Genomic DNA, 13961 nt, shown 5'->3' with positions numbered 1-13961 from the left:
AGAACAGCACCTCAGACTGAGGAAGTCTCTTGGATGAGAGACGAAACGTTTCTAGATTTTTTTGCTTTGTTTTGTTTTTTGCTTTTTTGAATGTCCAGAGGACCAGATTGAACTTTTTTGGATTTTTCTACCTGGATTATTGAGCATGCATCAGGATATTCAATTTTAACAATTAATTTAAGGAAATGAGGTCAATTTGTCCTGTAGTAGTCTGTCTATAGCAGGATAACAAGCCGACCCTAACTATAGGATTTATCAAGAAGGAAGTCCAAAGCTGGACAATGTGTCAGCCCTCTAAGGACAGAAACTGGAAGTTGGTTCCATAACTGAAAGATCTTCCTCCCATTCTGCTTTTGGAAACTCTAGGAACCACGAGTAAACCTGCAGTCTGAGAGCAAAGCGCTCTCTTAGGAAAATGTGGAAAATCATGGTGTGACACGAACGAGAAAAGCAGATGTGGATCAGTCAACTGTGATGTCCTGATTCATGATCAGTAAATCCAACAAAGTTGAGTCAGGTCCTCTGGACGGTTTCTTTTGGGTTGAAACGTTTCATCTTTCGTCCAAAAGACTTCTTCAGTCCGAGGAGCCACAACAAACTCTGTCTCATAAACAGCATCTTCACATAGTGGGCGCACCGGTTTGATGGTGCTCACATGGTTCCTGGGGTCCGCCCTCTCCCCCCGCCTCCTCGGACTGAAGAAGTCTTCAGCATCGAAGACGACACGTTTCAACAGAAAGAGGGCCTGACTCAACTTTGATGGCTCAACTGTAATAACATATTTACTTTTGTTCCTGCAGTTTGTTAATAATTAGTACAAGTTCTGCAGCTGTGGAGCGTTTTACCAATCAACTGTTCTATTGATTAAATAATCGAGTCGTTTGATTTTATATAGATGTTTTAGATTGAAGAGGTATTGCACTTATATACAATACTTACCGTATAGAAATATAATCTCACTTCCTAACAAACATCCACAGTTAAAGCAAACTCTGCTTTCGTGTTGAGCTACAGCAGAACCCATGCCTATTTACACTGTACACTAAATTAACTAACATTTATTTATAGAGCCCTTCACAACAGGTGCACAAAGAGCCTTACAGTATAAAAGTTAAAATGCACAATAAAAACAGTGCGTGACAAAACGCCGGAGTCCCGCTTGGCATTTAAAGGCTGTCTGAATAAAAAGGTTTTAAGAGTAGATTTAAAAAGGTCCAGGTCGGTGATGGAGCGCAAGTCATGAGGAAGTTGGTTCCACAGTCTGGGTGCTGTAAAACCTGGTCGACTCAACATTTGTACTGGACTTTGGAAAAAAACAGTAAAGATGTATTAGTTGACTTTAAGGTCCTCTCATACTCGTGGAAAGCTACAAACGTTTCTAAACAAGGTGCCACTGCTCCTCTGCATCGAAAGGAGTCCTCTGAGGTGGCTCGTGCTTCTGATTAGGACGCCTCCTGGTTCTCCTGATTTAGGGTGTTTGGAGTACGTTCTTCTGAGGGAAGACCCTGGTTCAGACACAGAATATTTTGGAGGGTCTACACGTCCCTTCTGGTTGGAAAATGGCTCAGGATCCCCCAGGATTGAAAGTAAAGTGATGCTGGGGAAACTGGTTTTCCGCTACTTTACCTCAGATTGATCCAAATGACTGACTTGCTGTATTCCTGTTCATTTCAATCTTTTATAACATAATCTAACCCACGCATGATGTGTGACGGTAATAACTGGGTCTGTTAAACACTGAGCAGAAAGCTAGATTTCACATTAAACTAAAAACCAGGGCTGCTCGATATTATCGGCATGGTATCGGTATCGACCGATATTAGCGAAAAAGTTAAACATCGACCATTCCATCAAAATAACTCGCCGATATAAAAGGCTTCTGTTTTAAGTTAATTTTTAATTTAAGAAACTGTCAAGTATATCTATTAATGAGCTTTTCACTTGTCGCTTGTGAACAGGTTGAGTTTAGATCGGTGAAAATCTACAAATTTGCGCTGTTCGAGTGTTGTCGTTGTGTTAGAGAGAGTAAATGTCATGAATAAATTTAACATTAAATATAATCAAGTTGAAGTGTTACATCATTTCCAGGCCCCTTTTGGCGTCTGCATTTAGGCCGAACTGACAAAGACCTTACGGAATAATCTAGTATTTTAATTCCACAGCAGAGAAAGCTGTGTACTCTCTGTAAGTAGGTCTAGGAAAAATATATCAGTATCGGTTATCGGCCAAATAAGTTTTAACATATCTGCATATCGGACACAAATCCAATATTGTGCATCCCTATTAAAAACTTTGCATCCAAGATTTATTCTTAGGAGAGTTGACGTTTTTACCCTGAGCCGCTGAGCTGCTGTAAGTTTTGTGTGGAAAACTCGAGCTGTGCCGTAGCTGTTTCTGTTTTATTTATCTATTTATTTCTAGAATTGTGCCACTCGAGGCGGCTGCATGTTAGTATTTTACCCTGTTTGATAATGTTTTTTTGTTTGTTTTATATCACTACTTTTATTTACTTTTCATTTTATATGACTGGTTTTTTTGTTGTTCATGTGTATAACAGGTCTCTTGTGAAAATGAATCCCGGTGACTCAGTGAGGTTAAATGGATGTTTAGTTCTGGGGTATTGCTTTAGAAAATTTTTATTCCTCTTTTTTTTTCTGGCTGCAAATCACTTTTTTCAGGGATGATTGTTTCCTCTGGTGTTGGATGACGTGCAGCTGGAAGGACTATTCCTGAAAACTTTTTACCTTTGGATATTTGTTGTGATGCGTAACCATGGCAACAAGGGAGCGGCTGATTAACGTCTCAAAAGCTCAAATACCTCAAGTGCAGCACCAGATCCCAAATGAGTTTAAAATGAGGTGCCGTGGATGAAGTCCCGTCAACCTGGCGGCGATGCCAGAGTACCTGACCGCCGAGATCTTGGAGCTGGCGGGAAACGCAGCTCCTGACAATGGGAGGACCAGGATCGTCCCCTGACATCTGCTGGGGGGAGTGGCCATCACTCCAGGAAGAACCCAGGAGGACCAAGTATACCGCCGGGTCGTAGTGGACGGATCGGCATCTGTGGCCAGATTCTTTGGATCTACAGCAGGAGATCCTTCCTGCCCACAGCCATCAGCATCTACAACAACTCTTGAATGAAACCAGGAGAGTGACTTACAACATTTAATTTAATTTTGGGATTAATAAAGTATTTTTGAATTGTATAGAATTTAAAGAAGTTGATACCTGCATGGTACTTCAATCCTGGCAAGAACTTCCAGTTTTTTGCCCAGCCTAACAACAGATGGGTGATTTAGTTCAAGGCAAACCATACTTACCGCTGAAGAGCAGCTGGCTGTGCAGCAGTCTGGGCGTCATGGCAGGAACAAGTGTCTCAGCGGCTGCAGGGAGAAGCAGAGGGTACTTCAGTGGGTCAGCAGGCTAAACCGAGAAACGCATGCATGAATGAATGTACCTTACATCTGCAGCTCCTCTGTCATGTATATTTTATCGTCTGATCAGTAAGTTTGTCATCTTTTTAGCTCATACTCTTCCATTAATTTGAAGCTCTGCGAGCCTTTTACTGTCTGTTTTTGCTCTTCCACCATAATCAGTTAGTCACTTTCCGCTCTAACTTGGTGCACGGGGGTGGTGTCTGTGTGGGCTTGGCTCGGGCTGCCGAGAAGCACGGTGGGCTAGACGTTAAAGTGCGCTGTAGTTGTGTCAGTGCGAGAGCCGGGAACTGTAAAGCCCTCTGAGGTGTGCCTGTGCAGCACAACGTTGTGCATAAATCAATTATGCATGATGTTTTTATTCTCAAACTGGAGGACTTGTGTGCGCCAAGACGCTGCCCATTCGCCAGCTGTGTGAGACGATTTTCTGTATTCTTTTTATCTTTGTCTCGTTATTTCTCCGAGATTTTGTGGAGCACTCGTGGAATCTCTGCCAGGATCTTATGGCGCTGCTTGGGGTTTAATCAGACTTTAATAAAGAGGATTGGCGCTAAAGCTTATTCAAAGCTGGAGATTTGTTTTTATCGTTTCATAATCATCTCATTACTGGACCCAGTCTCTGGCTGTTGTGCATTCATGTATCCAAAAAAGCATTTTAAAGCTAAAATATGAGATCGAACACAAAACAGCTTCTGAACTTCTAGAAGGGGTGCAGTTTGAAAGCATTTACTCCAGTAGTTTTACTGATACAGTACATCTGTATGTATTTCTGAAATTCAGGTATCACTCAATAAATGAAGCACTCTGCAAAATTCAGGTGGATGCGTGAGTAAGCCACGATAACAAATTTTGCTGGTCGATTAATTTTCTCAGAAATTATTGCGATACACGATAATATTGTTTGAAATTTGACGATAATTAGTAATTATTGTCAAATTTAAGAAGAAATGTTGATGAATTTTTGTGTGTAGTACCTTTTTTGACCACCGGATGGCAGTATAAGACTGGTTGAACTGGAGGATGGATAGTGAGGGAGCAAGCAGCGTGTCTCTAAGAAAAATGGGAGGGAGGCCCCTTGACGTGACATGGGCTGTCTCTCTTCGGTTCTCAAAATGCCAGATGCTTGGTGTGGTTTGAGCTCTTCAGCATAGCATTTTTCACACAAAGTTTTTAATAAAAAATCAGTAAACAAGTTCTCAGCTTCTTTTTGCAGAGAAAAACTTTTTACACAAAGTCAACCGTGAATTTTGGAGCTTTGACTAGACTGTTTTTTACCCTAAGTCGGCCTGTTAGCTTAGCTCGTAGCTTAGTTGAGCCTTTTGTCATCTAGTGCCTTCAGGAGAAAGAGAGACACGAAGAAATGATAAAGGCGATAAATGAAAATGAGGTTGATAATTTTCATTCATCATGCGATTAATTGATTTATTGTTTATCACGACAGACCTCTGCTTGAGTCACGCGACTGAACTACATTAGGCTGTGGTCTGTGTAGGTAAACAAAAATGGTGGAATCAGACAAGCAGAGACTCTAAGAAGACATTTAGATGGAAATAAAAGAGTGAATCTGCAGGTAAACACAAGAAAAGAGAAAGAACCAGAACAGTTAGGAATAAAAAGTGGGAATCAATCAGGACAATAAATTGATATAAAGACAGAACTCGGCATTCAAACACACTGTCTTTGCATAAATTCTGCTAGTCGGTTAAATATTTCAATCTAAGTTATTGGGAAATAACTAAATAATTATTGGGCAGGCACCGATTATTATCCACCTGACGAGTGTTTCTTAACTTTATATCTTACTCTTCCGTCAACTTTAATGTGACCCGAACCACAATGTGTACCCTCACAAATGTTGTATCAAAACGACCGGCTCGCCACTGTGATGCATTATTACTTCGATCGGCGTTTTGAGTTGCCATGGCAACATCATTTGCTAACAAAGACGCCATTTTTCTCATTGGAAAGAACACTGACAGAATTCTTAACAGCTTCTGACTGCCACAACGAGGTCACATGACCTAGAGTGGAGAGATCTCTGAACAAAACTTTTGATTTACGTTTGGAGCCATTTTGTTTCAAGATGGCTGCCGCAGCTGCCACAGAAAACTCAAAATTGACTATATCTCAGTCGTTCTTTGAGATATTGAGCTGAAATTTTGGTATGGTCCTAGCTGAGAGCGAGTTGTTATACATGCCTAATGCAACTTAAAAATCCAAGATGGCTGCCTTAGCTAAAAGGGAATCAAATATGATGACTCGGCTGTTTGGAAAGATTTTAAGCTGAAATTTGATGTGGTGGTAGCTGAAAGCAAACCCAAACACATAGTACAGTCAAATCAAAGCTTTAAAATACTGCAGATGCAACGTGGCAGTCCCCATCAAACTTCCTCCAGGAACTTTCTAGTCTTCTCATACTCTTACTCGTCGTACCCTTACACTTTACTCCACAAAACTGTTTTTAGTTCTGTTTTTATTTTAAAGAGCACTAATCTCAGCCGCTGCTTTAAGATTTAAGACCTGTGCATATGGTTGAATTCAAGTTTTCTTTACTCGCCCTGAAGTCCTGCAACTGGAAGATCATTTATCAAAACAGAGGCTTCAGGTGCAGAGACCTGTGCTGCTGCTAGTCCTTTTATCAAGGGATTGTTGTAGTTGTTAATTTTCACCAGTTCAATGGGTCAGCGTGACGGGGGATCCCTGTATTCTGAGCTTATCCACGAGAAGAGTTTTCACTTTAAAGTTATTTCAAAACAAAATACAATGGAAAGAAGAAGTCAACAAAGTATATTCTACTGGAAAATCTGTGTTAGAGTACAACGTTGCGTACTACTACCAGGTACCAGTGGGGGGAACAGTCTTGCTTTGACAGTCATGGTAATTTTTCATATTCACCTTTTGACGAAGCTTGAATTGTTTGCAAGTCACTTCCTGTTTCTAATAACAGAGCTGTCCAGTTCGCAGGCGGTAAAACAAACTGTAGTCTTTGCAGGGCGAGTTCTCTTCAAGGATGCAGAGTAGCAGAAAAAGCAGAAAGCTGATTGGTTTGCTGATGTTTCTGTTTTTTCCTCCCAACACGCCGTCATAAATGGAGCCTGAGCTGACAGTTGAATGGTTGTTGCCTCCAGCATCAAAACAGAGTTATGTGGAAGACGTTCGGCGGAGATATTAGGCTCTTTAAGTGGCAGTCAGTGAAAACTTCACCTTCACTTTTTACAGCAGTGACAGCTTTTATTACCAGTCCAAGCCTCGTAGTCTATAAAATGTTTCCAGCAAGTTTAAAGAACTGGAAAATTGGGTATTTGCTGGTGTTTGTGAAGAAGTGATGACACGTTTCTCCTCTCGTGTCCCACAGAGACAGGACCATTGTTGTTGTTGTTGTTATTATTATTAAGATGCTGCGAGCACAACAATCGCAGTAAATCAAGCTGCACCTTAAAGAGTTCGGTGTCAGTCTGTCGTATGGATTGTGAAAGGAGCAAAGGGAGCCATAACCAGGAACACGCCGCCGCTGTAATTAAAGGTGGAGTTACACGGGAAGGGCAGTTTAAGTTGGCATTAGGGCTCAATTACAGCAACTTGTGAACTTAACAGGCAGTTAAATAGTTGTGTTTCCCTCGGGGCCGTGCAGCTGATGTGAAATGTAGAAACCTGCTGTGTGAAGCCTGGGTTCACGCCGACGCACCGAGGAGACACGGCGCGACGTTCTCCATCTTCACGAGGAGCAAAGATGGCGGTTAGCGTCTTATCTCTAAACTATGTTCGCTTCATTCAGCTGGAAAGCTTTGGGTCAAAAATGTTTTCAACTTCGGGAGATTTTTAGTGGAGAACTTTGTTGTTGTGTCGCTTTGTAAAACAGAAATTAGTTTGCTATAACCAAAAATAGAAAAATAATTAATTTGTGTTATTAATTTAAGAAGAAAAAATGTATTAAAAAATGAAAGAAATAAAGGCACCTGAATTTATTTATTTACTTGTTTTTTTTGTTAGCTCATTTATTTATGTATTTATTATTCTACCATTAATTTATTGAACTTTTTCCCTACAGTTGAGTTGTCTATTTGCTTGCTTGTTCGTTAGCTTATTTATTTATTTATTTATTTATTTAATTACTATTTATTTACCTATTTGTTTAATACACAGTCTACTATTGAAACTAACTTTATTTATTTATTTTTCTATTTATTTACTTAATTATTCATTCACTATTCATTGACCTATTTGTTTCTTACACAGACTACTATTGAAACTGACTATTTATTTATTTGTTTTATTTTTGTTTGTTTTATTTTATTTATTTACTTGTTTGTTAGCTCATTTATTTATGTATTTATTATTCTACCATTTATTTATTAAACTTATTCCCTACAGTTGAGTTGCCTATTTGCTTGCTTGTTTGTTAACTTTTTTATTTATTTACCTATTTGTTTAATACACAGTCTACTATTGAAACTAACTATTTATTTATTTAGTTATTTATTTGTGTATTTATTTATTTACCATTTATTTACTTAATTATTCATTCACTATTCATTGACCTATTTGTTTCTTACATAGACTACTATTGAAACTGACTATTTATTTATTTGTTTTATTTTTGTTTGTTTTATTTTATTTATTTACTTGTTTGTTTGTTTGTTAGCTTATTTATTTATGTATTTATTATTCTACCATTAATTTATTTAACTTTTTCCCTACAGTTGAGTTGCCTATTTGCTTGCGTGTTTGTTAACTTATTTATTTATTTACCTATTTGTTTAATACACAGTCTACTATTGAAACTAACTATTTATTTATTTAGTTGTTTATTTGTGTATTTATTTATTTACCATTTATTTACTTGCTTGTTTGTTAACTCATTTATTTATTTATATAGTAATTATTCTACCATTAATTTATTAAACTTAATCCCTACAGTTTAGTTGCCTATTTGCTTGCTTGTTTGTTAACTTCTTTATTTACTATTTATTCATTCACTGTTCACTGACCTATTTGTTTGTTACACAGACTGAAAGTGAATTAATTTATTTATTTCAATTATTTTGTTTGTATATCAGCTGGTTTATTTGTTTATGCATCAATCTATCATTTGTTTACAAATGTATTTAATTGTTTATTTGCTAGTTTGTTCATCAATCTACCATTTAACTATTTATTTATTTATTTATTTATGTTTGTGTTTTTTAAGTTGCTATACTTACCGGTATTGATTTGTGAAGTTTAAGAATTTTTCTATATTATTTTGAATTATTAAAATTTAAAAAATTAGTAAACTTAATTGATTTAATTTGACAAATTTAAGATTTATCTCTGTAACATTTTAAGCTGCAACATAAAAAAAACATCTAAAAACTCGACTTGGTTCTGCATCTTGTAAGAATTCATCCAGACGTCCTGATGTTGTTGATTTACGCAAAGATGCAAACACATAAATAAATTAAACAAACAAACGTTCATTTTTTTATGTTGCAGTAAAAATAGAAAACGTGCTTTCTGCTCAGAGACAACATCGTAACTGAAGCTGTGGTTCTGGCTCACCATGAGTTCTGCACCAATCACAAGTCAGACGTCGTCCCATCTTTTGAGTAAACGTCCCACAGAGCCGCATACTGGGACCAGCTGACCCCACTGGTGGATCTTGTACCTGTGGTGCCGCTGGAGTCCCACCTCCACTGCAGTTCAGCCTTAGATCCAGAACCGTAAACACCTCCCTCACTGATCCTGTCCTCGCCTCCTCTCCGTCTCCTCCTGTCCTTCGCCACTCTGCTCTGAGGCCGTCATTCCCAGCATGCCTTTCTGCTTCCTCTGGTTTCCTGCCAGGTGTGTGTTTCTGCTGCAGATCTGAGATATGAATGAGTCTGCGCGCTCTTTTCTTCCCATCGTTGTCATCGTGCTGGGGGGTTGTGTAATCGGAGTGCTGTTTGAAACTCGTTCGTGTGTTTCCTGCAGAGTTTTATTTTTTATTGTTCGAAAGACAAACAGATTATGGACGAGTCTTCGTCCAAAAGGACTTAAAGTTTCTGTTTTCCAGATTATAACTTCAGATCGGCTCAACATAATTTAATTATACTTCACAAACTTGTGCACCATCAGTAGACAGAGTGTGGTTTTCACATTTTATCACCCCAGCTCCAAGGTCAAGGTCAAAAATCAAGGTCAAATGTTATACAAGGTTTTTGCTTGTCCAAGCCGTTGCTATAGATTGCTGTATAATAGTTTGTTAATGGGAGTATAATGTGGCGTTTGCAGAATGCTTGTTGAGGACTGCAGAAAGACAGCCACTTATTATTATCCTCCTGAAAAGGCTTTTGCTCATAACTCAGTCATTCTTTGAAATAATGCACTGAAATTTGGAATGGTTGTAGCTGAGAGCGAGTCGTTATACATTCCTGATGCAAATCAAATATACAAGATGGCTGCCACAGCTAAAAGGGAAAAATATGATAACGCAGCTATTTAAAAATAATGAGAATCTAAAATCAAATCTAAAAATTCAAGATGGCCTCCAAAGCTAATTTCAAATAGATATAACTCGGAGTTTTAGAGCTATTCGGCTGAAATTTGGTGTATTGGTAACTGAGAACAATCCCTAATAGACTCTGATTACAGAGTTATGTATTACACCTCAGACCTCTACACTTCACAATGCAGGGGGGAGGGCGCTCCGCATCATGAAGGACTCCACTCATCCTGCACACAGTCTGTTCCAGCCCCTCCCCTCAAGCAGGCGGCTGAGGAGCATTCAGAGCAAGACCAGCAGGCTCAGAAACAGTTTCTTCCCTGCAGCTAAATATATATATATATATATATATATATATATATATATATATATATATGTGTGTGTGTGTGTGTGTGTGTACTCTTTTGTATTTATTTATTTGTTAATTGTTAGACTTCTTGATCTGGGACCTGAGTCTGAATTTTGTACCACAAACATGCAAATGTGAGCTGGAAGGACAATAAAAATTCCTTGAATCCTTGATTGCAAATCTAAAATCAAAGATGGCTGCCTGAGCTAAAAAAAATAATAAAATACTATAAAGCAGCCTTTTTTTTAGAGATAATAAGCTGAAATTTGGAGTGGTAGCAGCTGAAAGCTATGCCGAATAAATACTGAATTTTAATGTCCAAGATGGCCACCAAAGCTGCGTTTCAATGGCTTTAACTCAGCTATTTTTACACATGTAGAGCTGAAATGTGGTGAGGTTATAGCTAAAAATGTTCCCCATCACATCCCGAATCCAAATAAAAAATTCAAGATGGCTACCATAGCTTAAAAGAAAAAAATAGCTATAACTCATTGATGTTTTGCCATATTGAGCTGAAGTTTAGTGGGATGGTCAGTGTTTCTCCTACCATCATACAAAGAGGGCGGCCCACCCAGTCAGCAAAGCTGAGCCCCCCCCCCATAACTGCCAACACTGACATACAGACATGCTAGCTCAAAGCTAGCAGAGCTTCCCTCATGCTGATCTGAGACAATTTCTCCCGCACCCCCCAACAAAAATCATGCCAAGGCATGTTACGTCGGGGAAACACTGGTGGAAGCCGAGTGCCAACACACAGTACTGTCAAATGTAACGTTTAAAATGGCCGTAACTTGGCAGTTCTCGTCAAAGTTTCTCCAGGAACTTTCTCAATTTCTTTGCTGTTGAACAAAATGGACCAAACTAAGATAAGCAACGTGTTGGGATCCCTCTCAGATACTACTGCGCCACATTTTAGCTAAATACCTGTAAAATAATAAATTCCTTATTGGCATTTTTACGTTTGTTAGAGTTGCTTATTGTGTTTTTGGTGGGAGATTATATTGAATGGACTTGATCGCTGGTGACGGGAACGCCAGTTGTTGATCTGAGGGCAACCGCTCTGTCCTGAATCAATCTTCTCAGAAGCTAAAGGGCCTTCACTGTTATACCTGGCATTGATAAGCCGTGGCGTTGAACCACCAGCTGTAACCGGTCCTGAATTCTCACCACTAAACAGCTCTTACCGTTCTCCTTGGAAGAATGAACAAAACACAAGTACCTGAATGTGAAGTTCAACTGCGAGGTCACTTCAGGTCGTCTCAACAGGGAACGCCTCATTCTGGAAAGATAATAACCTATGAAGAAACGTTTACTGGTATTTACATTTTCTTTTCCTTTTTATTTCTCTGTAGGTGGCTCAATGGCCCTAAGAGGAAGAGGAAGAATAGCCAATGTTCGGTGAAGAGTATGACTGGTGAGTATTCGCTCAGTTGTCTTTTGATCAGCTGAAATGACTAAAAACAGCAGCTCTGAAGTGGCTGCTTAGAAAAACATGTTTTTTTTCTCTGAACTGCCTCTGAAGGCTAAACTTCTGAAGGTCTACAGACCTCAACATCAGAGGACAAAAGCTCTCCGCTTGTAAGAAACTATTCATTTTGAAAATTGCTTTTGGAGTATTTTGCAGAGGACCCCTGATTGATGTATTTTTAGATCCTCAGAACGTCTTTAGAAAAGCTGCCCGGCGTTTCACGGTGGACCGAAGCTGATTGCACGCAGGTTGATTGGTAGATATTTTAATGCTGCTTTGTGTACATGTGCTTCCAAAGAGGAAAAGAAATAAACATCTCGGCGTCGGTTATCAGTAAACAAAAGCTCTCTGGTTTGTCTGCTTTGGTGTCGGATGCTGTTTATTGTGGAAGAGACGGCTCCAAATCCCCACGGCTGAGGAGAAAAACAAACGAGGGAAGATACGGAGTTTGAGAAAGATGCGGTTGCAGGAACATAAAAATTGAACACAGAGAAGCTAATTAAGGGACATATAGCACACGATGGCGTTTTATTTCTCTGCCAGGAGACTTGTGAGCCGACCACGTGGAATTCCACAACATTCTCCCTGCAAAGGTTGATTTGAACTGGGACAGGATGAGAAAGTGTCAATCTTGGGGGGGGGACAGCTGTCTGAAGTTGGATTATATACATACACAGTATAATGATGCCATACTTTTACTTTGAGTGTGTTGATGCTTCAAATTCATGCCGTGAAACCAAAGCAGATGACGATACATCCACAATGTTTAGACCACTTGTATTACGGAGCAGTGCTATCCAAACTTTTTAGGTTTGGACACACACAAGCGTCAGCAGTAGAGAATTGTGGCACCAGCTATTACTAACTGAAGTGTACAAACATTGCTAACAAGCCATTAAATAAGGGTTGTGTTGGGGTCCAGACCCCGACTGAGGAAACAGCTTCTTTAGATGAATCACACAATCCTTCAGTGTATGTGCCACAACTGGGTTAAAGATTCATTGAAGGCACGTTGAGCTCGACTACCAATGACATTGATGCTTTTTGAGTAAAAACTGTAAATTATAGCACTATTCTTTATTTCTTGGCAATTATTTCACTGCAGTATTTGATCGGCCTGTTGTGATAAACAATAAATCAGTTAACGGCATGATGAATGAAAATTATCAACCTCGTTTTCAATTATCGGCTCTGTCTAAATAAAGGTTGAATGAATTTCTTCGTGTCTCTCTCTTTCTACTGAAGACACTCGATGACAAAAAGCTCAACTCTGGTGCTCTTCGCTGACCCCTCCCTTTCTCTTTTCTCTTTAAAATCTGTTTTAAACATCCAAAATCGTGTTTTTGGATCATTAAAAGCAACTAAGCTGAGAAGCTAAGCTACGAGCTAAGCTAACAAGCCGACATCATGAAAAAACTAGGGATGCACCGATCCACTTTTTTTTAAATTATCATTATTATTTTTATTTTTATTTATTTATTTCGCCCCTTCCGATCCAATACCGATATCTACCGGTCCTGTATCTGCCGATACCGATCCGATACATATAAACAGTGCTTAATTATCGATATCATCATCATTGATTTTATATGAGGCTGTAATGATCTCCTCTCAAGTACAATTTGTACAAATCTATGCATGCATGTCCAAATAGGCAACTTGAGGGAAGTTTTACTAATGTTGGATAAGTTTTAAAGTTAGCATTAAATTCTGCTAACACAAAACATGTTTCTTTTTATTTCTAGCTTTAAAGTGTAAATTAAAGTGATTAATTTAAGTGATTGTTTAAAGTTGTTGGGGTTCTTTTTTAAATAAGGGACTGATTAACAGATGAGGTCAGGCAGGAATCCCCATGGACTATGATGTTTGCCAATGACATTGTGATCTGTGGTGAGAACAGGTGGAAGAGAACTTGGAGAGGTGGAGGTATGCACTTGAAAGAAGAGGAATTAACGTCAGCCGTAGTAAGACAGAGTACATGTGTGTGAATGAGAGGGAGGCCGGTGGAACAGTGAGGCTAGACGGTGGTGAGACCAGCTATGTTGTATGGTCTGGAGACAGAGACATGGACAAAAAGACAGGAGACTGAACTGGAAGTGGCAGAAATGAAGATGTTGAGGTTCTCCTTAGGAGTGACAAGGATGGATAAGATCAGGAATGAGATCATCAGAGGTACAGCACAGGTTGACCAACTGGGAGACAAAGTTAGAGAGACCAGACTGAGATGGTTTGGACATGTCCAGAGGAGGG

The 13961-nt window shown here is 39.1% G+C and overlaps 1 protein-coding gene across 1 annotated transcript in view; it reads left to right on the top strand.

Moving 5' to 3' along the window:
- Nucleotides 1-13961, top strand: part of thrab (thyroid hormone receptor alpha b) — a 103877-nt gene that overhangs the window by 61477 nt on the left and 28439 nt on the right. Inside the window, exon 3 of the mRNA XM_037691596.1 lies at nucleotides 11596-11657. Coding sequence (XP_037547524.1) covers nucleotides 11596-11657 — 62 coding nt within the window. The remainder of the gene's footprint in view (nucleotides 1-11595; nucleotides 11658-13961) is intronic.

The sequence above is a fragment of the Nematolebias whitei genome, chromosome 17 (assembly GCF_014905685.2).
Source record: "Nematolebias whitei isolate Nwh7 chromosome 17, NemWhi1, whole genome shotgun sequence".
In the NCBI taxonomy this organism is placed as follows: domain Eukaryota; kingdom Metazoa; phylum Chordata; class Actinopteri; order Cyprinodontiformes; family Rivulidae; genus Nematolebias; species Nematolebias whitei.
This window is presented reverse-complemented; position numbering and strand designations above follow the sequence as displayed.